The 21583-nt window shown below is 38.0% G+C and overlaps 1 protein-coding gene across 6 annotated transcripts in view; it reads left to right on the top strand.

Annotated features, from left to right (window-relative positions):
- The window catches only part of ATP13A3 (ATPase 13A3), an 81818-nt gene extending 61973 nt beyond the window's left edge, over positions 1-19845 (top strand). For 4 of the 6 annotated variants that reach the window (XM_060099309.1, XM_060099308.1, XM_060099307.1 and 1 more), the window contains 4 exons: positions 2091-2179; positions 7942-8022; positions 9616-9705; positions 16388-19845. In XM_060099309.1, the coding sequence (XP_059955292.1) occupies positions 2091-2179; positions 7942-8022; positions 9616-9705; positions 16388-16585 (458 nt within the window). In that variant the 3' untranslated portion in view covers positions 16586-19845. The remainder of the gene's footprint in view (positions 1-2090; positions 2180-7941; positions 8023-9615; positions 9706-16387) is intronic. The other 2 variants (XM_060099312.1, XM_060099311.1) reach the window with 1 other exon arrangement.
- The last annotated feature ends 1738 nt before the right edge of the window (positions 19846-21583 follow it).

The raw sequence follows: 21583 nt of genomic DNA, 5'->3' as shown, positions 1-21583 counted from the left end.
GACAGATGAAGAGTTGAGAAATACTGTTGAGGTAGATGTAAGAAGTTTTTGAGTTCGAGTAAAAAAAATTTTTTTTTGTTAACATGTCAGGACTAGATTGCAAGTCTGTTTTTGCTTATCGTTATAAAAATGCAGTAGGATTTGAAAAACATTCAATATGGGCTATTACTTTATTGAAACAAAACCTTTTCTGTCTCTCTGTCTCTCTTTGGAATTTATATTCTGACTTTTTTTTTCTTTTTGGTCTTTTTTCTGATTTAGTCTTTGTGTGTGTGTGCTTGTGTGTGTGTGTGTTCATGTACTTCCAACTAGCACTTTCCGAACACTTTTTCTTTAACTGACTATATAGATATTTGAATGGCTATATAACGTATTACTTTCATTGCTGCATTTATTGAATAGAATGTTGTATCCCCTGTTTGAAATTTATTTTTTATTTTTTGGTGAAATTTTAATTTTAATTTTTATTTTTTGGCCACCCCGCGCAGCATGCGGGATATTAGTTCCCTGACCAGGGATCAAACACGCGCCCCCTGCTGTGGAAGCGCAGTCTTAACCACTGGACCGCCAGGGAAGTCCCATCCTGTTTGCAATTTAGTAGAATGTTGGAAAAGATAAAAATCTAGAAAAAAATTCCTTTTTTATATAAGTGGGTTCCATATTTTTCATCCTGTTGGTCAGTGGCTCATAGTAAAAGAGTTTCCCCACTTTTGGCATGAATGTTAGTATAACTTTCAGTCTAAGCTTCTAGAACAATAAATATATATATAAAACAATAAACATATATATATATATAAAACACAGTATTGTTTCTATAGAATAATAACTGTTGGCCTATAGTTTTCAACTGACAGATTAATAAATTTCATATTTACAAATGACTCCCACATTTAAAAATATTGAGACCCCTTCCTTCATTTACAGCCTGTAAATAGTATATTAAACTTCTTTACTCAGTCTGAAGGCTTCATGATAAAGTTTTGGTTATATGTGGTCATAGTAAAGTTTGAGTTTTGAAGCCGACCTCAAATAGGAACTTAGAGGGCTTCCCTGGTGGCGCAGTGGTTGAGAGTCCGCCTGCCGATGCAGGGGACACGGGTTCGTGCCCCGATCCCGGAAGATCCCACATGCCGCGGAGCGGCTGGGCCCGCGAGCCATGGCCGCGGAGCCTGTGTGTCCGGAGCCTGTGCTCCGCAACGGGAGAGGCCACAGCAGTGAGAGGCCCGCGTACAGCAAAAAAAAAAAAAGGAACTTAGAAATAAATATCAAGACCAAAGAAAAAAGGGGGAAAAGTTGGGGTCTGTCAATACAATTGAGACTATTTCTGAGCCCCCTCCACCCCCGTGGCTTGTTACATAAGGGTGTGCCTCTATACGTGCATGTGAATGCATGTATTACACAGTTAACAAAATGGTCGTGAGCAGGGAGTTTTATTTTTGAGTTAGGAAAGTGATACAAGTACTGATGGATGGAATTTACCATCCCTACCTACCACAGCAAGCCACAGGATTAGCCCACATTTAAAGTAGCAGATCAACTCAGTTTCTGGGTTTTAGCTAGCGTTTTCTGTGGAAATATTTTCACGGAGGAAATGAATGAAAAAGTGGGATTCACTGAACAGAAATATACTTACATTCAACTTAGAGTGCCTCTGTTTAGGATTATAACATAACTAATACTGAGAATAAATGTTATTAGCATTTTTACAATCAGTTGTCTTTGCATGTATGTTTTAAATGATAATCTAATTTTGCCGTACGTAGTCTAGTCTCCTGTTTGTGATTATAGATTGGCTTGGTTGTCTTATAAAGTAGCTATCTATCTGTGAGATACACAAATAAATATCCATAAAGGTCTGTCTCTTATTTTTTATAAATGCTGATTATTTTCCCATTACATAAATAAATCCTTTAGGCCTGCATGATGTATCATACTCTAGGAAATATCATAGAGCACACATTTTATATACTTCATCAACCGGAATAGAAGTATTCAAAACCAAATTTAAGATCGACAGTATACCATTTGTTATTATATGCCTTTTTATTTAAAGGAACTCCCTAATTTAATTGTTTTACTTTCTGTTTCAGATTTTTTTGTTGTGTCTCTGATTATTTTGTATGTTTTCATATTATTCATCATGTTGCATCCAGTCGCCTCTATTGACCAGATTCTTCAGGTAAGGCTTAAGCACATCAATTATTACTGATTGTCTGAGGAGTAATAGGATCTGGGATAGCAGTGGTAAATAAGACAGTAGTGGAAAATGACACATTAGTATCACATAGCCAAATGAGACTTCTGGATGATTGCTAGGGCTTAAGATCTATCCCCCTCCTCTGCTCTTATGTTACTGGGGAAAGAAACTAAACTGTCTTTGTTTCTTTTTTCCAGGATCTCTTCTTTCCTAATTTTCAAAGATCCAGTTATATTAACCCAAAGGGAATATAATTAAAACAGCAGCAGCCTTTATTGACTCTACCTGATATTTTTCTTTCCTGTTTCTTCAGTCTTTGCTTCTAGTTCCATTTCCCTTTGTCCACAAAGAAATTAAATGTCCCTTGGTCTTTAAAACTAAAAGAACATTGATTCCATTATTTGACCCGTCCCGTACCAGCCTCCTTCTTGAGTAGCCTGCAGGCGCTGCCTCATCACGTGCTCTCCATTGAGTTCTTTATTCTCGTTCTCATTAACAACCTTATGAAAGATGAAATACTTGTTTTATACAAACGAATATGCACACACGTTTAAGTTGTTAATCATAATAGCAATAAAATAATACCTAGGAGTCCAACGTGTTACCTTAAAAAAAGGTAGCATTACCAACACCAGTAAGGCTCTATTGTGCACCTTTCTCCAAACACCCAGAAGGAACCACTACCTCATTGTCTTACTTTTCACTATACCACATATGTATGAAGTCTTAAAAGATAGTTTTGCTTACTTTTGAACTTTATGAAAATGGTATCTGGTAATCGCTGTTTTACTGTGACTTGCTTTTTCCCAAAAGCCTTACTATGATGCTGCATGCATTTCATTTTCATTCTGTATAGTATTCCGTTATAGGAATATACCATAATTCACTTCTCAGTTCTCCACTGGTAAATAACTGCATTGTTTATAAACTTTTCCTGAATTAATGGTCCTGATGTAAACATTCTTATACACGTCTCAGTGTAAGGGATTGAGTAACATCAAAGAGTTCATCCCAAGTACAAGCAGCAAGGGGTGGTACAATGCTGTTGAGAATTTAAAACCAGCAATAAAGCCCACTAAACGTCCATATCCTAGAAATATCACCTTGTCATGGGAATTCTAAACAATGTCAGTGGTAAAATACTCCTTCCATTACCACCCGCCCTACCTTGGCATACCACTAGGGCAAACGGTCTTCTGGTGTGTTCTAGTATAAGTTTGAGCATGTCCTCTTTAGCTTTCTGAGGTTCCAGTTGTTTTCCAAAGCGATTATACCAATTTATACTTCCATCAGTGTATGAGATCTTTTGTTCCACATCTTTGGCAATGTTTGTCTAGTGTGTATAAAGTGTGATACGACTTTGTAAGTGATTTTGGATAGGACCCCTATCCCCACCTCACATTGTTCATCATGATCTTTTTGGCTGTTCCTGAGCTTTTCTTCCTCCGTATACATTTTAAGTCTAAGTTTATACCAGGGTAAGCCCTCTTGGAATTTTTATTAGAATTACACTGGGTTTATCAAAAAATTGAGGGGGAGAATATCTCTATTTCTTCAGAATATCTTTCTCCCTAAAGGTTTTTTTTTTTTTTTTTAAAGAAAATGTTGGGTGGTAGGAGTTTATTTATTTATTTATTTATTTTTGCTGTGTTGGGTCTTCATTTCTGTTCGAGGGCTTTCTCTAGTGACTTAAGGGGGCCACTCTTGGGCTTCCCTGGTGGCGCAGTGGTTGGGAGTCCGCCTGCCGATGCAGGGGGCACGGGTTCGTGTCCCCGTTTGGGAAGATCCCGCATTCCGTGGAGTGGCTGGGCCCGTGAGCCATGGCCGCTGAGCCTGCGCGTCTGGAGCCTGTGCTCCGCAACGGGAGAGGCCACAACACTGAGAGGCCTGCGTACCGCAAAAAAAAAAAAAAAAGGGGGGGGGGGGTCCACTCTTAATTGCGGTGCGCGGGCCTCTCACTATCGCGGCCTCTCTTGTTGCGGAGCACAGGCTCCAGGCGCGCACGTTCAGTAGTTGTGGCTCACGGGCCTAGTTGCTCCGCGGCATGAGGGATCCTCCCAGACCAGGGCTCGAACCCGTGTCCCCTGCATTAGCAGGCAGATTCTCAACCACTGTGCCACCAGGGAAGCCCTCCCTAAAGTTTTTATACAAGTTTTTGTTAGATTTATTCCTGTAGTATTATGGTTTTTGTTCCTCTGATAAGTATCTGTTTAAAATTGTATTTTATAGTCCTTTTATGCTGGTGGAAACAGTGCAGTTATTTTGGATATTCATCTTGTATCCATCAGCCTTGTCAAACTTTATTCTTAAAATTTTTAGATTCTCTAGGATTTTGTTTTAGACACTTATCTATAAATAGTGACTTTTTTTGTTTCTCACATTTCAGTCCTTACGCCTTCTATGTGTTTTTCATGTCTGTTAACCACACGAATGTTGGTGTGATAGTGATGTACTTGTCCTGTTCCTGACTCTACAGGGAGTGTTCCTAGTATTTCACCACTGGATATATTGTGGGCTGTAGGTTTCTGGTATATACTCTTTATTGGGTTGAGGAAGCTTATTTCTGTGGTGTTGTTAACATAAATAGACGTTTAATTTTATCTAATGCTTCTTCTACAGCTGTTGAAATGATCACATAGTGTTTCTTCCAGGAGAATGTGGTGAATTACAGTTGACTGATATTCAAATGTTGAACCAACACCACATTCCTAGAATAAATCCAACTTGGTCATGATGCATTCTTTTTTATATCTGCTGGATTTGGTTGACTATGATTTTGTTTAGGATTTTTGCTTGTGGTTGCATGAGTGAGATCAAACTTAGTTTTCTTTTCTTGATGTTATTGACAGGTTTGGGTATCAAGCTTATAAGCACTTTATGGATGAGCATTCCATTTCATGGACTTTTCCATATTTTAACTAATCCCTTTAATGGATATTTAGGTTGTTTCCACTGTTTTGCTATTATAAACAATGCTGTATTTGCAGATTCTTGCACACTTTGTTAAGAAGGACAAATGCATATTTAGAGGTTAATGTCAGAAGTAGAATTGCTTGGCCAAAGGGTATCTAGAATTTGAATTTTTATAAATACTATGTTATTGAACTTTGAAAAGGTTGACAGTTTATAGTCTTACCAACAGTGTATGAGCATCTCTTTCCCCACACGCTTCATTCAGGGATTTAGATAAGCACTTTAGGCAAAAGAATAAATATAACACATTTATATAATATTTCTCTCTCACCACATGCCTTCTGCTTCACAGCCAAATTATTTTTTGAAAGAATGCTACATGCAACTCACCTCTCACACGCTCATCAACTAATCTAATCTGGCTACTACCCCTGCCAGTCTACTGAAACTGCCCTTGCCAGGGCAATTAACAACCTTCTTGTTAAGTCCAGTGGATTTGTACCCCTGATGTGTGTGTGGGTTTTTTTTCCCCTCAGTCTTACTTGTCTCCTCAGCAGTATTTGACAGGTTAGCCATGCCATCATTCTTGAGACATTCTCCCTGGAATTTTATCATGCTTTGCTTTCTTCTGACCTTTTCCTACTTCTTCTGTGACTCCTCATTCTCCATTGTGGTTCCAAACCCTGTGCCTGTGTCTTAAATGTTAGTGCTCCACACATTTGTGTTCTTATCCCTTGTCTTACTCTATCCATTCAGGTGACCTCATCCTTAATTGTGGCTTCCCCTGTAGTTGCCATCTATGTGTTGAAAACTCCTGACTTTATACCCTTAGCCTCGTCTCACAACTGAGCTTTAACCTGAATGTCTACTAACATACTGAACATTATATGCGTGGTTCACCCATCAGTTTTCTCAGTCAACATTTAAACAACTAAGCTCATCATGTTCTCCCTCAACCCTGCTTCGACTCTGTTTCTTTTTTTTTTTTTTTTTTTTTTTTGCGGTATGCGGGCCTCTCACTGTTGTGGCCTCCCCCGTTGCGGAGCACAGGCTCCGGACGCGCAGGCTCAGCGGCCATGGCTCACGGGCCCAGCCGCTCCGCGGCATATGGGATCCTCCCAGACCGGGGCACGAACCCGTATCCCCTGCATCGGCAGGCGGACTCTCAACCACTTGCGCCACCAGGGAGGCCCTCGACTCTGTTTCTTGATACTACCATTTATCCAAGGCTTCTGTGTGTGTGTATACTTGTCTTTTCCTTCTCTTTTCATGGCCAGTCTGGTCCTAGATTTTCTCAGGTTTCTTATTCTGTATCCCTGTCTCTCTCCAATCCCATCTGCCACCTAAAAGGAAACTATTGTTTCCTACTCAAAACACTTCTGACCCCAGATGTGTGGGGTTGTTTCACACCAGCCAGTTCTCTGGACACCAACTGGGTGTCTTGCAGTTCAGTTTTAACACTACCTGGAGCGAGCACAGACCCTGCGAGTTAAGGGCGTGGTCCCACAAGATTGCCCCCGCTCCAGGCACCAGAAGCAAGTCACAGAATGTCACCTGTACTTCTTCTGACCAACCAACTATAAGTCAGGGTTCCCACAACCCTCATCTCAGCTTTGGTAATTTGCTGTAACAGCTCACAGAGCTCAGTGAAACCCTTAACGTTTATTGGTTTATTATAAAGAATATAATAAAGGTACAGGATAACAGCCAGATGAAGAGGTACATAAGCCAAGGTCTGGAAGGGTCCCAAGCGCAGGAGCTTCTGTCATATTCCATTGGGATGCTTCACCCTCCCAGCACACGGATGTGTTGACCAACCCAGAGGCTTTCCAAACTCTGTAGTTTAGGGATTTTTTTTTAAATGGAGATTTCATCATACAGGCATGATCAATTATTCACTTGATCTTTAGCCCCTCCCCTCTCCCTGGTCTTTCTGATGAGCAGCCCACATCCTGAAGCCCATGAACAGTAGCCTTACTAGAACGAAAACATTCCTGATACCCAGGAAATTCCAGGGGATTTAGAAGCTCTGTTTAAGATATTCCTATCTCTCCCACCACTCAGGAAATTGAGTTTAAAGAGCCCTGTGTCAGGAGCCAGGGACGGAGACCAGATATATTTATTTCTCATTATGTCTGCCACCACTGTAGTTCAGGCTACCATTGTCTCTTGCCTGGATCAGTATAGCAGTCTCCACCCCTCAAATCCTTGCTGAGTCGTAAGTGTCTTTCTAAAACATATCGTGCCACTCCTCAGCGCTTGACACAGGTACTAGTGTGTACCTAAGTACTCAGTAAATATTTGCTGACTAAAGAGATGAATGCATGGATGAGATTTTTTTTTTCCTTCTTCTTCTCCTCTTTTTTTTTTAGGCCTTAGAAATTAATCACAGGTTTTAAAGTGAAAACTTCCTTCTTAAATTGATCTGCACAGTTCTTTTTATGAATTTGTCTTTAAACAGTGTAGAGTTTTGAGTAGTACTTCATTATTAGATCAGTATCTACTTCATTGTTTAAAGATAGGACTTTATTTTTTAAATAGAGACTTGTTAGAAATTCATGATCTAGTAGAGCATGGGCTTTTGAGTTTGAATTGGATTTGTCTCTAAGTTCGATCACTTTAATGTATCTTCTAAACCTTGAGTTACTTCACTTTGCGTTTTATCATCTGAAAAGCGGGTATAGTATCTACCTTGTGGCATTGTTGAGGATTGAGTAGATAATGTATCTGAAAGTGTTTGGTATATAATAGGAATTAAATAAATTTGGAAATTACGATATAATGCTATAATATCAACTACATACTATATTAACATAATTTTTGTCTTACAGATAGTGTGTGTACCATATCAGTGGCGTGTAACTATGCTCATCATTGTTCTTGTCAATGCCTTTGTTTCAATCGTGGTAGAGGTAAGCACTTTACATAATTAAGTGGCTGCCTTGCTGCTTTGCAATTCTTGGTGATTTAATGGTAATGGGGGAAATGGATAGGCAACATTATGGAAGCCCACAAAAACTTTCAGTGTCATTGCAGTTAAATTCATTTAGCCTTCTCTTCTCAACTTTTCCATGAACTAATAATAGTCATATTAAGAGATAGGATGGAATTCCCTGATGGTCCAGTGGTTAGGACTCCGTGCCTTCACTTCCGAGGGTGTGGGTTCGATCCCTGGTTGGGGAACTAAGATCCCTCATGCCATGCGACGTGGCCAAAAAAAAGAGAGAGAGATGATTTAGCTGCAGTCATAGATGGGAGAAAATAAGCAGTTATAAATCAAAAATTAGTGACAGAGAAAGGAGAGAAGATTGGTGCTCAGGTGGCCCATAAACTGGTAAACCAGTGGCCATGAAATCAGAGCACCACCCAAGTCCTGTGATGTACAGTAAAATCTCCCATTTAAGGGAGGAAAGGGAGGGGGCTCTCTCCATGAAGTATAGTAAATATTAATAATTAGAGAGTTTATTGAAATTGTAAAATAGTGACTATGATGAACTTACCCAATCTCAGCACTGATTGCTGGAACTTCTTCCTTGGTATTTACTTCTAAGTTTTCCTTAGAGGGAAGAGGTCTTAAGTACTCTTTGATCCATATTATACTGTATAGTTATTCTCCTACTAGGATTCCTTTAGGTCACCTGCTCTAAAAGGAGATAGTAAGTTCTCACTTGCTGCTTATTAATAAAATTTGGTCTGTTCTCAGAGCTACTATTATTCACTCTTACAGTAGCAGTATGTCAAATGAAGAAGGAGATGCAGTTGTGATTTTTAAGGGTTTCATAGAGTAGGCTTTTGAATTAAAATTAAGTAATTTGTGGGAAACATGTATACTTTAGAGATAATGGCTGTAGACTTGTTAATTATGTTTAATTTGATATTTTTCTAAAAGATGATTTGGTATTTAAATTGGGGCCATAGTGGACAGCATGGTTATTATGGTACTGATCTTTTTAGGTTGCCCATTTTAATGTATTTTTGCTGTTTTATGCATGTCCAAGATACTGTACTTTAAAAGCTTTCCTTTTTCTATAGTATAAGTTCATCTTTTCACTCAAATGTTATTTAAGATAAAATCTTTTTATAAAACAATTTCTAGGGAATCCTTTCTTAATCTCCCTTAATTTATTCTTGCTTACTATCAAAAGAATTATTTTTCATCATATGCATATCGATATAGTTGTATATAGATATAAATAACTCAATTCACTGTTAAGAAAAATACTTCAGATTATAAGCATTATTTTAATATGGGAAAGACCTGAGGATTCATATAAAAGCCATACTTTGTAGAAAATTTATCAAGAATTTTATGATGATTTATATTTGTTACAAAAGTCCTGTTGTTATTCTTTATCCTTTTGCAATATAAACTGAAATTCTCTATATGAAAACCAAATCATGTTTTTCACAAATGTCTCAGCATTGTGTGAGCCTTTTTAAATGTATGCATTAATAAAGAATGACATAGTCATTTTTAATTCTTAACTCGCTGGACTATCTCTCAGAACTTCTTCCTTGACATGGTCCTTTGGAAAGTTGTGTTCAATCGAGACAAACAAGGAGAATATCGCTTCACCACCACACAGCCACCACAGGTTGGAAATCAGCCCTTACTCTCAATTCTTCACGTCAGTTGTGTACTCTGCATTGTGTAGGGTGATATTCTGTTGTGTGTTGCTCAACCTTTTCCTCTTTGCCTGGCATTTCATTTTTTTGTAAGGAGTCCTAGAAGATTCATGGCAAACATTTGTTACAGTCTTTTTAGGACTTCAGAAATTTCATAAGTCTCTTTTCCATTCCAATCCTTATCTTCTCTGTGTGTGAAGGTCTTATTCTCAGTGGTAAATTTTTCCATTTCTGTCTGGCTTAAATTTTATGTTTCCAGTTTTTATGAGTCCCATTAGAGGCTAAATGAGATTCATGTAAATAAAGTTATGGAATGGGAATTATTTCTTCATGGATCAGAGTCCAAAGGTCAAAATTCTGAGGAATTATTTCTGATTTCTTTTCAGTTACTGTGCCTTAATTTTGGGTGGCTTTTTGGTTTTCCCCAGCATATGTCTCTCATCATTTAGAAACATTTTCAGAGAGATAGTGTTCATTTTTATACAAACCATGGTTTAAGGACTTTTGACTTTCTTTGTGGTGAAAAGAAAAGAGAAGCAGATGAATAAAACCTATTTTTTGGTGTTAGGATGTTGAAATTCTTGATAGAAAATATAGGTTAGTCTTGTTTTTTAAACCAGTACCATTGAATCACAGCTCTGAGCAGCTTTTTTGAGTACAGAGAACTTGACAGCATAAAGTTTCACTCCCTCATTATTGTGCCCATTGCTGTTTGTAGGTGGGCGATATACTTTATACACATGAGTTCTAAACCTTTCACTCACCCCAAGCCAGAAAGCAGCTTTCCAAATTCAAGAGGATTCCCTGGTGTGGGTCACTCACTTATTTTTAGCCTTCTTTTACCTGAGTAGCTATGTCCTGAGCTTTGCTTTGGTAATTGATCAGGCTTGATGCCTGGTGTAGTAGTATCACAGGATCACTTTATAAGTTCTATAGAGCACCATTTCCTTTTCTAATGCTTGATGATGAGTAAGGATAGTTTTGTAATAATGTGATAAATCTGGAATCTGCTTTAGTTTCTTTTTCTCAAAGCAGTGTAAGGCACAGTTGTCCCTAGTAAGTATGACCAGAGCTGTATTAGAGAGAGGCTCAAGTCCCTGAGCTACATCTCCTCTGTGTCTTGGTTACCTCACTACATTGCTTCAGAGGGTTAACTTTGGGTCCTATCATCAGTCCTCATATAAAATATTTGTACTGGCAAGGCCTTGGCCAAGGAAAACATTTCCATTGAGTTTTTAGCTTTTCCAAAGAGATCTCCGACTATTGATCTAAACAGGAAACGCAGGTTCTGAAGAGGAACTGTACGCTAAGTCAAAAGTGGGTATCATAAAGCTCCTTTAAAACATTTGAATTGGAAAGCCTTCCTCACTTTTCAGCCAAAATTAAATGGCAGAAAATTCTATCATTTGCTACATCTTTTTTCTAAAAATGTGTAAATAAGTATGTGTCCTCATTATTTTTAAGAGTTTGTGCCTCTCATGTGAAGTTGTACCTCTGAAGTGTTCTGGGGAGAGAGTGGTCTGAGCAGGGAGGCTCCCGCTGGCCCCATGTGTTTACCAGTTCTGAGCACCACTGAGTAGACAAGAAGTTTGGCCTTCAGTTTCTAGGGTCATGTTTTAAGAAAGCATTTTTTAAATCATTGGCTTCAGAAAAGAGAGTTCTTATAACCTCTTAGCATGGAATGCTGTGCTTTCATCTTCCAACATTTCCATTTGTAGTTTGCTCTCACTGTTCATATTTGTGACCCTTGGAGAGCCCATCAGTTAGTCAGATTACTGTAAGGGTGTAGATCTCAATTAGGGGTAATCCTCCCATCCTCCCGGGGACACGTGGCAGTATCTGGAGACATTTTTGTTTGTCACAATTGGCGGGGGTGGTGGGGGTGAGGTTGCTACTAGCATGTGGTGGGTGGAGCCTGAAGATGCTGCTGAGTAAACATCCTACGGCAGCGCCCAAGACAAAGACTGTCTGGGCTAACATGTCAGCAGTGCCGAGGCTGGAAAACCCTGCCATACGGTGAAAAAGCAAGTAAAGATGAGAGTGACCTGCTACACCTAGGAGCCCATTCTGTGCTCTTTCCTACCAAGAGTCCCGTGAGGTCTTCTAAGATCGCAGCTCTCAGCCTTCTCTGTTAATGTCGGGGGAAGAACGGCCATGTTTCTTCATTCCTTCCTTACCATATAAACCCAGAGACCATTGAGTAAGGTTCGAAGTTTCACAGCTAAAGACCCTGGACTAGGCTCCAGGTCTTAATGCAGTTGAGTTGTGAAGTCGAGAACCTCACCTAGAAATCTCTAGTAACCATGTCCAAAATATCTGGTGATCTGCAAGGCAGCTATGTAACGCCTCCAGAATCCTTCCAATCTTAAGGTGTTTCTAACTTCGTTTTATACATAAAGAAACAGCATTCAGTCCACTTGCCATGGTTATGCAGCTTATGAGTGGCAGAGCTGGGAGTTGAAGCCAAGGTGTCTGATTTCAAGAGGAGTGTTTTTTCCACTGTACCACACTGTCTCACATTATGAGGCCACAGAGATGCAAACTAATATAACAATCAAGTGACAAAATGGAGACAAAGAACAGCTCCTGTTTCCAAAACCTACTTTTTATGGTAGACACTGTGAGGCATTTTGTATAAATTCTCTCTAGTTATTACAGCCACCTAAGAGGTTAGGGTAGAGAGACTGAAGATATCCCTGTCTTCACAGATGAGGAAACAGTGTTAGAACTGGAATTCAGGTTCAGTTTTATCTGGGCCCAGGACCATAATATTCCTATAACAGAAAGCCTCCATCTGTTCTTTAAAAACGAAATAAACCTTTAGGTGTCATTTTATTTAATAGTAGACATTTTAGATATTATGTTTATTTGGCCCACTGAACATACATACAGCTAACCTAATTTAGATACAGCAAGATTTTTATATAATAGTCATTTATTTCCCACAGTGGTTCTTTTTCTTATTAATGCACAGTGGCATCAGTAAATGTCCATTGAATCAAATTGAAAACAGGTTAAGTAAACCATTTGTAAATAATCAAAGTTAAAACTTTCATGTAACTAAGTATTTTTTTTTCTGTAATGATCTTTAGCAGCTCCAGATGTTAATACTTATTCTCTGACCAAAAAAAAAAAAAAAAGATTCTTGAGATGCAGTGACTTTCAAGTAAGGATATTCATCACAAATGCCTTGAGCTCCACCTTTGATCTACTGAATGAGAAGTCTTCAGTGGAGGGGCCCATCACCTGTGTTTTTCTGTACAGCTTTACCCGTGTTTGAGATCTGTGCTTCATATTCTCTTTTGAAGAAGCGTTTGTGCCTACCCTGTGTCTGGTAAACTGAGGCTGCTTAGTGGTAGATATGGAACTGGAGTCATACCGTCATGTATTTTGATAATGCCTGAGAATGTGTCCTGATTATGTTTCCCTTTTGGGGGAAAAATCCAGATGTTAGCTGTAGTCTTTATGCCACTTAGGATATTATTCGAGTTTATTTACATAGAATGCTCATTCTGATTGTGTTTGTCTTATATTCAGGATTGGTATGGAAGAAGACTTTTATGAAAACCACAGTACCATTACAACATTTTCCCCATAAGCATGGGTTTATATCTTACATACTGCCTATGAAAACATTTCCTAAAAGACACTGCTAGGAGTTAGCTGGCATTGGGGTTCTGGAATGAACAGCTTGGACTGGTCTAAGAAGCAGGAGAATTTTAGCTGTAGATCTTTTTGAAAGTTCTTTGTGTTTTTTCTGCTGGGCTGTGGTAGCCACTTTGCCTTCTCTGAGGGATACACTTGGTTATTTAACCAGTCCTTTCAGGAGCAAATCACAAGATCCAGTTGCTGGGGCTCCTGTGTTCTGCTTCAGAGACTTACCCTAGATGTTTGGCAAGGCCTTGGTGCTCATTCTAAGCCCTGTGATGCTTCATCTCTTCCCTCTCCTTGCACACTGCTTGCCTTTGTCCTGTTGCCACTGTCTTTTCTCCCTTGAGTTAGTTCTATTCTAGCATGCCTGTAGCACCGTTTATTTTCTCTACCAGTGAATTATATTGTTTGAGGATGTCTGTGGTATGCTTGTGTTTGTAAATTAACAAGCCCATGCTTGCTTATAGTGTATTTTTTGTGTATGCTGTTTGGGGAAGGTGAGGGTACAAGAACAAAATATGAGTCTAATTATAGTGGAGGGGGGAATCCCTAGTGTTCCTTGTGACTGAATTTATTTTTTAAATTATAACAAGTGTATGTTGCTTTTAATAGGGACATGAGGATTTTTTTTAAAAAAGCATGCACATTAATGTGAAAAGAATACTATTCAATTGTGATTCTGTTTGCAGTAGATTTCATTTTAATTTTATTGCTTGCCTCATCTTCCACAGGTGGGGAAATGATGGATTTTATTATTTTTTGTTTGTTTGTGTGTGTGTGTATGTCTTACATTTGAATACACTTGGCTGTGACTTTCCTTAACTCAGCCTGTTTTGCATTGCTTTCAGCCCAACTGGCTCATCTGGACAGACAAGGCCTATATGTTTCTGCCTTTTTTTTTTAAGTCAGCATTCACCATTCGCCCTTTTCTGTGATCCTTTAACAGTGCTACTTGCTGTAAAATAAAAAGTGACGGCTTTCACATTGATTTAGGAACAACGAATTTTTTTTCCCCTGCAATTAGAGGGAAGAATTTAAACACCTCGGGGAAAAGATAGGTCCAGGTAGTGAGCTGTTGCCTCAGATTAAATATTAAGGTTTGTCATGTGTACACCTATCCCGGAAAGGAATTATTTGTTATTTGGATCACCTGAAGGGTCCTATAACTAACCTCTTCTATATTCTAATGCTAAATGTTTTCTTATGGACTTCCTTTGAGGTGATGGTAATAACTCTCTTTTTAGCTATGACAGTAAAGAGGCTACTAGATGAATAATCCTCAAATCTGTATCCCCACTAACCCACCCCACCCCTAATTTAATATAGCTTGCTTGTGACAAACCACAGTTTTTGCCTTTCAATTCTTGGTAGTGGTGCAGCTTATACTGTTTTGTCGACACAGTGAACTAGAAGGCCTTTAAAAGCACGTAGTTATTGTGTATCATGCTCTCTGCCGCATGCCCACCCCTAGTTTTGAAGAAGGAGAGAGTAATAGGTTCCTGGTGGTTGTCTCAGTACGATGAGACCTACCAAGTCAAAGTATGAAGAAGTTTTAAAGAGTTTTCATTTTAAAGTATTTTTGCTATTCTCCATTGGCCAATTTAGAAACCTGTGTTTTAGGATCTGTGTTATAGCAAATTTGCCTTTCTTGATCATGAAGATATTTTGAGAGTTAACATTAGAACTCTTCCGGAATTTTGTGAGATTACAGCTGACCCTTGAATAATGCCAGGGTTAGGGTTGCTGACCCTCCCCACAGCCAAGAATCTGCTATGATTTATATAATTTATGGGCCTTCTGTATACAGGGTTCCTCCATATCTGCAGATTCAACCAATTGGGGATCATGTAGCACTGTAGTATTTGCTAAAAAAAAATCCACATGTAAGTGAACCTGCACAGTTCAAACCCGGTGTTGCTCAAGGGTCATCTTTACTTCAGTTGAGCTTAGACCTGGTTGTAGCCTAGGTTATAAGTTGATGGCAAAACAAAACAACCTGGGATTTAAATTTTGCTTTGTAGAAGAAACAGCCAAAATAGTTAAGAATTGACTGTTCTTCAGAGGTGAATATAACTACAGGTCTCAGTATAGTCATTTAGTTTTATTTCATTTATTTCCGGTTCCAATTAAGACAAACTCTGAGGGCCTTTATTGAATTTACATTTTTGTACAATAACCAGGGACTCTGCTTTCTTGTTCTTCAAGAACTATTTATCTAAGATCACATCCAGTAAAAACACTGGGATTGATCCGAAGGAAGTCTGTGACAGCAGAGCTTTTTATAATGAAATAATACTAAGAATTAGGACTTGCTTTATAGTTTTCTGTGTACCTCTTTCCAGTTGTGGACCACCAAGGGGAAACCATCATTATAAAATAAAATTGTTTTTTATGTTAATGAGAATGTGGTTTTAAAAGAAGTGATTGACATTAAACATGATCTAAGTTCTGATTTTGACATAACAATATTTACATAATGCTTTGAAAGGTGATATTAACAGTAGCAGTGGTATCTTTACACCGTTTTCTTTCAAAAATGATCAGGTGGTTAAGTTGCTAGAAGCAGTAGTACCAAAAGATAGTTCAGGATAGGATGATGGTTTTCATATTAAATATTAAAAATGTTTTCTCTGAATAGTTTGAAGTTATTCTTAATACATCAGATGTTTTATGTTATGGAATCACAGACTCCAGATTTACACGTTATTTTTAAAATGTATCTGCATACAGGAGGAAGTAGGAACATAGAACTAAATAAAATGAAGTATAAATTATATGGATACTTTAGAAATATAATCTTAAAAAAATAATGTTCCTAAATAATGGAAAGCTGACTTTTTTTTTAAGCGTGGACTTTTTTTTTCTTTCCTTCATGTATTTGTTGTGCTCAGAAGTCATTTCCTCTTATTTTTCTGTGCTGATGAACTATGCTTTAACAAACTTGTTAAAAACAACAGCTCTTAATCTACTGGGTGTTCCTCTTTTTCCTTATTTTCTTAGGAGTCAGTGGATTGGTGGGGAAAATGCTGCTTGTCCTGGGCCCTGAACTGTAGGAAGAAGATGCCAAAGGCCAAGTACATGTATCTGGCCCAGGAGCTCTTGGTTGACCCGGAATGGCCACCAAAACCTCAAACAACAACAGAAGCGAAAGCTTTAGTAAAGGAGAATGGATCATGTCAGATCATCACCATAACATAGCAGTGAATCGGTCTCAGTGGTATTCTAGTAGCAGTATTGAGGAGAATGTAAATGTAGGACTTAATCTGATCCTGTGCGTCAGAATGGCACCCTTTCAATTTATGTCCCTTCCAATATAGTAGCTGACTTGAGTTTTTTTTTTTTTTTAAACAAAACAAACAAAAAGAGATTGGCCTGTCAGTTAAATTAATAATCAATCTTCAAAGTCCTATACCTTCATTCAGTAACTCTAAATATTATATATATTTCCAGAACTTGCTTGATTGTTATCCTCAGTGATACTCTTTATAGGGTACAGAAGAAAGTTGGTATCTGGAAGGTGTTTAGATATTAGCTTCTAAGACTTTAGTTTATGCCTTTAAATTTATTTTCACAGCCCCCTTATTAGAAAAAGTCATCATTTATATACAGGCCCTAAATTTGTGGTTGATAAATAAAATGGGTGTTAATTAGCCTCCAATGAAAATAGGTACAAAGCCTGTTTTTATTTGATTTCAATATTTCTCCCAAAGAAAACTTAGTATACATAACACCAGTTCCCTTTAATAGCCTAGAGTTAGGAGTGAATTTTATGGTGTTGCAACTCAGGTAATTTCCACTTATGGTTTTATATTTTCTGTACAAACTGCCTGGGTTTTATTTTTTCTTATCAGCAAGGTGCTTCACTGCCTTCTTGAGATGTCCCTCAAAGCTATTAAATGGATCTTGTGCTATGTCTGGTGTCAGTAGTATAATTTGCTTTAGTTAAATGTTGTTGAAGCCTTTTCAGTAGGAAAAAAGCTGATTTCTTTTGGCAGTAGATGTATATCTAACTTTCTAATATCTCCTCATACCTGTTTTTTTCCTCTCAGGCTTTATGTTATTTTAAATGTCTTTTTATTTTCTTCTACGTCTTTAATTACCTAAAGACATAGGATAATAGTTTTTTGTTTTTTAGTTTTTTGAGTTAGAATCTTACCTCCTAAAATTTTAAAGGTTTGATGTATGTCTCTCCTGTCAATAATGAGGGTTAAAAAAATGAGTGGTTTTGAATAACTGCTATTTTTTCAAAGCAGTATGAACCTGGCGAGTTTGTTTTATGCCATTAGGTGGCGCCAGAGGTCAGAGTTTACCTATTTTGGATTGGGTGTTTACGAATGAGCATATTTGGTTGTGGAAATTTCTGGGAGGAAAAAAAAAATGAAATAAAGTTAAAAAGAAAAGTCATTCATTGAGCCAAAAGAAATGTGGAAGATATTTTTCATCTTTCTGTTTATCCTGGTTAATGTTTAAATTCTAAACAAAATTAAAGTAATTTAAAAATGCCTTTATAGGTAAGATCCAGCAGTTTGGCAAAGCCCAAAGTTCTGATAAACAAGAAAACTGATACTGCTCTAAAGTAGACACTAAACTACTAAGATTGTGTGATCTTATCCTGTGCTCTTCCTTGACCGGTAGCATGCTTGTGCTTTCTACTTCTAGCTGATCATTATTTTCCTGATACATATTTACCAATTTGATCAAATGTTACCCAGAACCATAAAACCAGATGGTTCTCATTTTTTATGCTGCAGAGACCTGATGATTTTTGGTTAACTGTAGAAAAATGTATGTTACACTCAGGATCACTGTTAACTGCTGTGGCCACTGATGATTCTTAGAAAAATATAATCAAAGTTTTCCATCAAAAAAGTATGATACTATATTAATACACATTAGATGATAAGAACAATTGTTCCATGAATGATTCTATGAAGCTATGCATCTTAGACCTCTTGAGCTGTGAATTAGCACTGTTTTTATAGTTAATTACTCTCTTTATCATTTTATAATTTCCACATTCAGTTCACTTCCAATACATACGAGTGATAGTCTTCAGTGATCTCCCACAATTGTAAATTTTATTCTTTGATTTAAATACTGAAGCATATAATTAAAGTAATTGCTAAGTAGCAGCTTAAAAATCCAACTATCAGATTGTATTTAACATCTTTAAGAGCATGATCATAAAGAGCTATATTTTTGACAACCTCCCCTCTTTTGTAACGTTTAGATTTTATAAGGGTTTTATATCACATCTGTTCATATTGTTTTCAAAGGAATGAGGTTTTTAGGTAGGTGGACAAAGCATTTGTAGGAGGTTAGATTTGAACATAGACAAGGTGGGTTGTTCAGGTTGTAATGGATGGCTTCCAGAATGTGATTTGAAGAATGTCTGTGAGTCCAGGTGTGGGTCCTACTTAGTGCCATAGATAGACGAGTCCTCCCTCTGTAGGTCACCATTACATAGTAATTTTGATTCTGAATTTCACATTAAATTATTTGCGTGTATACAGATCTAAATTTTAAAATCTGTACATATATTATTTTGATGTATTAAGATGAATAAATATTGCTGATTTAAATTTTATTTATGCACATACCTAAAGGACAGAAATGTCCAGGAAAGTAATTGTTAAATAATATGTAACTTTTTAACTTTTTAAATAAATAACAAGATTTTTAACGTGTGTCTCCCTCAGGGTTGTTTAAAGTTTTTTTTCCTCCCTCAAATATAAATAGTGGTAACTATATGTTTTGTATCTTCTAGCACCAACTGCTGTAAAGCAATGCTGCAAATAATGCTTGAATAAAAGTGGCTAAGCCAACAACAAAATAAAAACTTTTTATATTAGTTTTATAATCCCTACATTCAAAAGCTTTCCAAATTGTACTTGCATTTAAATAAAACTGTTGCAGTTTTTACTATTTATTTTGTTTCCCATGTTTATGAAACTACTGCACAGTTTCAAAAGCATGGAAAATTATATCAGTGTTTATGTACTCTGTTCCCCCAAATGGCTATGGATCCAATGTCCAGAGAAGAGCAAAATTCCAGCTTTAGAAAACATTCTAAGATTTCATGCATGCAGTTTTGACATATCTGAAAATAGGCTTTTTGTATATTTATGGTGGGAGGTGGTTGGGAACTTTTAACAAAATGTTAATTTTTGTACAGTCTGTAGGCATTTACACATATTTTTAATGTATTAAGATTTGGTAATTATGTGCACATTAAATTAATAAAATAATTACTTCCTGTTATGATTTGTGAATTCCCTAAGACTTTGGATTTTTTTAAGTAACTTTATATCAGAAGTGATACTGCATCTTTATATTTTTTAAATTGTATTGCTGCTCAAGAATGGTACCCTGATGTCAAAAAGGCATACATTCAGAATTGTACATTCAGTACTGTAAATAACCTTATGAAAAATTTTTGATTGAATCTGTTCAAAATAAAGATTTGAATGATATATATAACATTTCTTTTTTTCTGTGTCTTTATATACGTTTGTTTGCTCTTTAGTTGCATGAATACTGCCCGCTCTGGATTTATTTTCCTGCTTAATACTTCCCCCATTTCTCTTTTTTTTTAACTTTGAATTTTTCAAGAAAATAATGCAACTTTCCACACATCCCGTCATGCCTGTGACCGGCCCGTGGAAACCTATCAGTCAGATACAGTGTAGAGCCAAATGTGAAGTATCAGGAGGTCTGAGGGAAATGGTGAAATAGAAGACTAGGGACTTAGAATTTATTAATAGTTGGGAAGGTCAGACGGAAAGCTAATGCCATGTAAGCCATGGTAAGTTTGAGGGGAAGCAGCATCCATGGATGCAAAAAGAGTGCTCCATGGAACAGGAGACCTTGGAGCTAACTACTGGCCATAGGAATCCCAGAGAGGGCAGGATGTGCTGGGCCTTGTGCTTGGGTGGGAGGGCTTTCCTTGTATCGCAGGTTCTGCAGGAGCCATGTGTCCCTCTGCCGTGGGCCGTGTGGATGGTTGGCTGGTGTGAGACCTAGTCTGAGCCCAAGTTCCTTCCATTCTCTGCGGGTTGTGTAGCAAATGATCGTGTCCCTTGCACCACAGCCTGCAGGTGGCAGTCCAGTTCTGCATGTCTGTCCTTCCTTTTCCCCCTCCATCACTGCCAGTTGCTTTACTCTGGGTATACACTGCAGGGAAGGACAGGGAGTTCTAGGAGTTTGAATGAGATTGTCCCTGTACCAAGTTGGGGTTGTGATTACTCCACAAGTACAGAGAGATCGCTGCTGTGCCCTGGCCTTGGAGTCTCTCCCACGGAGGAAGAAAAGCATATCTCATTCGTTAGGTACCTGGTTTTGAATGGCCAAACCCTGTAAGCCAGGGTTCTGTGACATACAGAAGCTGCCACTTAGGACAGCAGATTCCTGACTTGTTTCATGGATCCAAAATCCAAAGGACTTGAAACACTGGTGCCGTCATTACTTCAGTGCTCAAAGTACTTCTCAGTACCTCATCAATTTGCTCATTGGATCAACTCTGTTCCTCCACTGTCTAACTTCTGTGCCCAGTGTTCCCTTCTTGGCCCATCATAATGTCCTGTCTTCAAAATAAAACTTGGAGGTAATTCTCACTGGAGATCTTCCTGGGGAAATAGGCTAAAGAAGTTTCACCCGAATTTGACTCCAAGTCGTACTCTGATTATCCCACAGTACCTCTTCCCAGGTCTCTGTCATGCTGGCTCCTGGCATTTGATGGGTAAGGGGCCTTTCACTTGGTCTGCCTGTGTGACTGACTCACTGGTCACCAGGGGAGCTGTTCCAGGCTCTGGAGCTGCTTCCCTTGATTTGAGTGGAAAGACGGCTCAGTGGCTTTCCCTGTGTTTTAGGACTGCATGCTTAGAAGATAATTTCAGTCCCTTCGGCATTTAATGGGCTTTGACTGCATTTGGCTACACTAAAGGCTGAATAGATTTCAGTTCCTTTTCTATAACGCCTGACAATGTCGATTTGGGGGACTTTTTTCCCAACGAGGATAAAATAATTTAAGAACCACTTCTGCTGTACCACTGCACTCAAAGATTCCAGAGGTTAATGTTTATTCTTTTGCAATTCAAGCACTGACTTTTCCCAGTATTTTTAAATACCTATATTCCTACCTTTTTTCTTAAATAATGCCATTTTCCCTTCCAAATCACTTTATATTTGCATTAAAAA

This window comes from Mesoplodon densirostris, chromosome 5, assembly GCF_025265405.1.
Source record: "Mesoplodon densirostris isolate mMesDen1 chromosome 5, mMesDen1 primary haplotype, whole genome shotgun sequence".
Lineage (NCBI taxonomy): Eukaryota > Metazoa > Chordata > Mammalia > Artiodactyla > Ziphiidae > Mesoplodon > Mesoplodon densirostris.
This window is presented reverse-complemented; position numbering and strand designations above follow the sequence as displayed.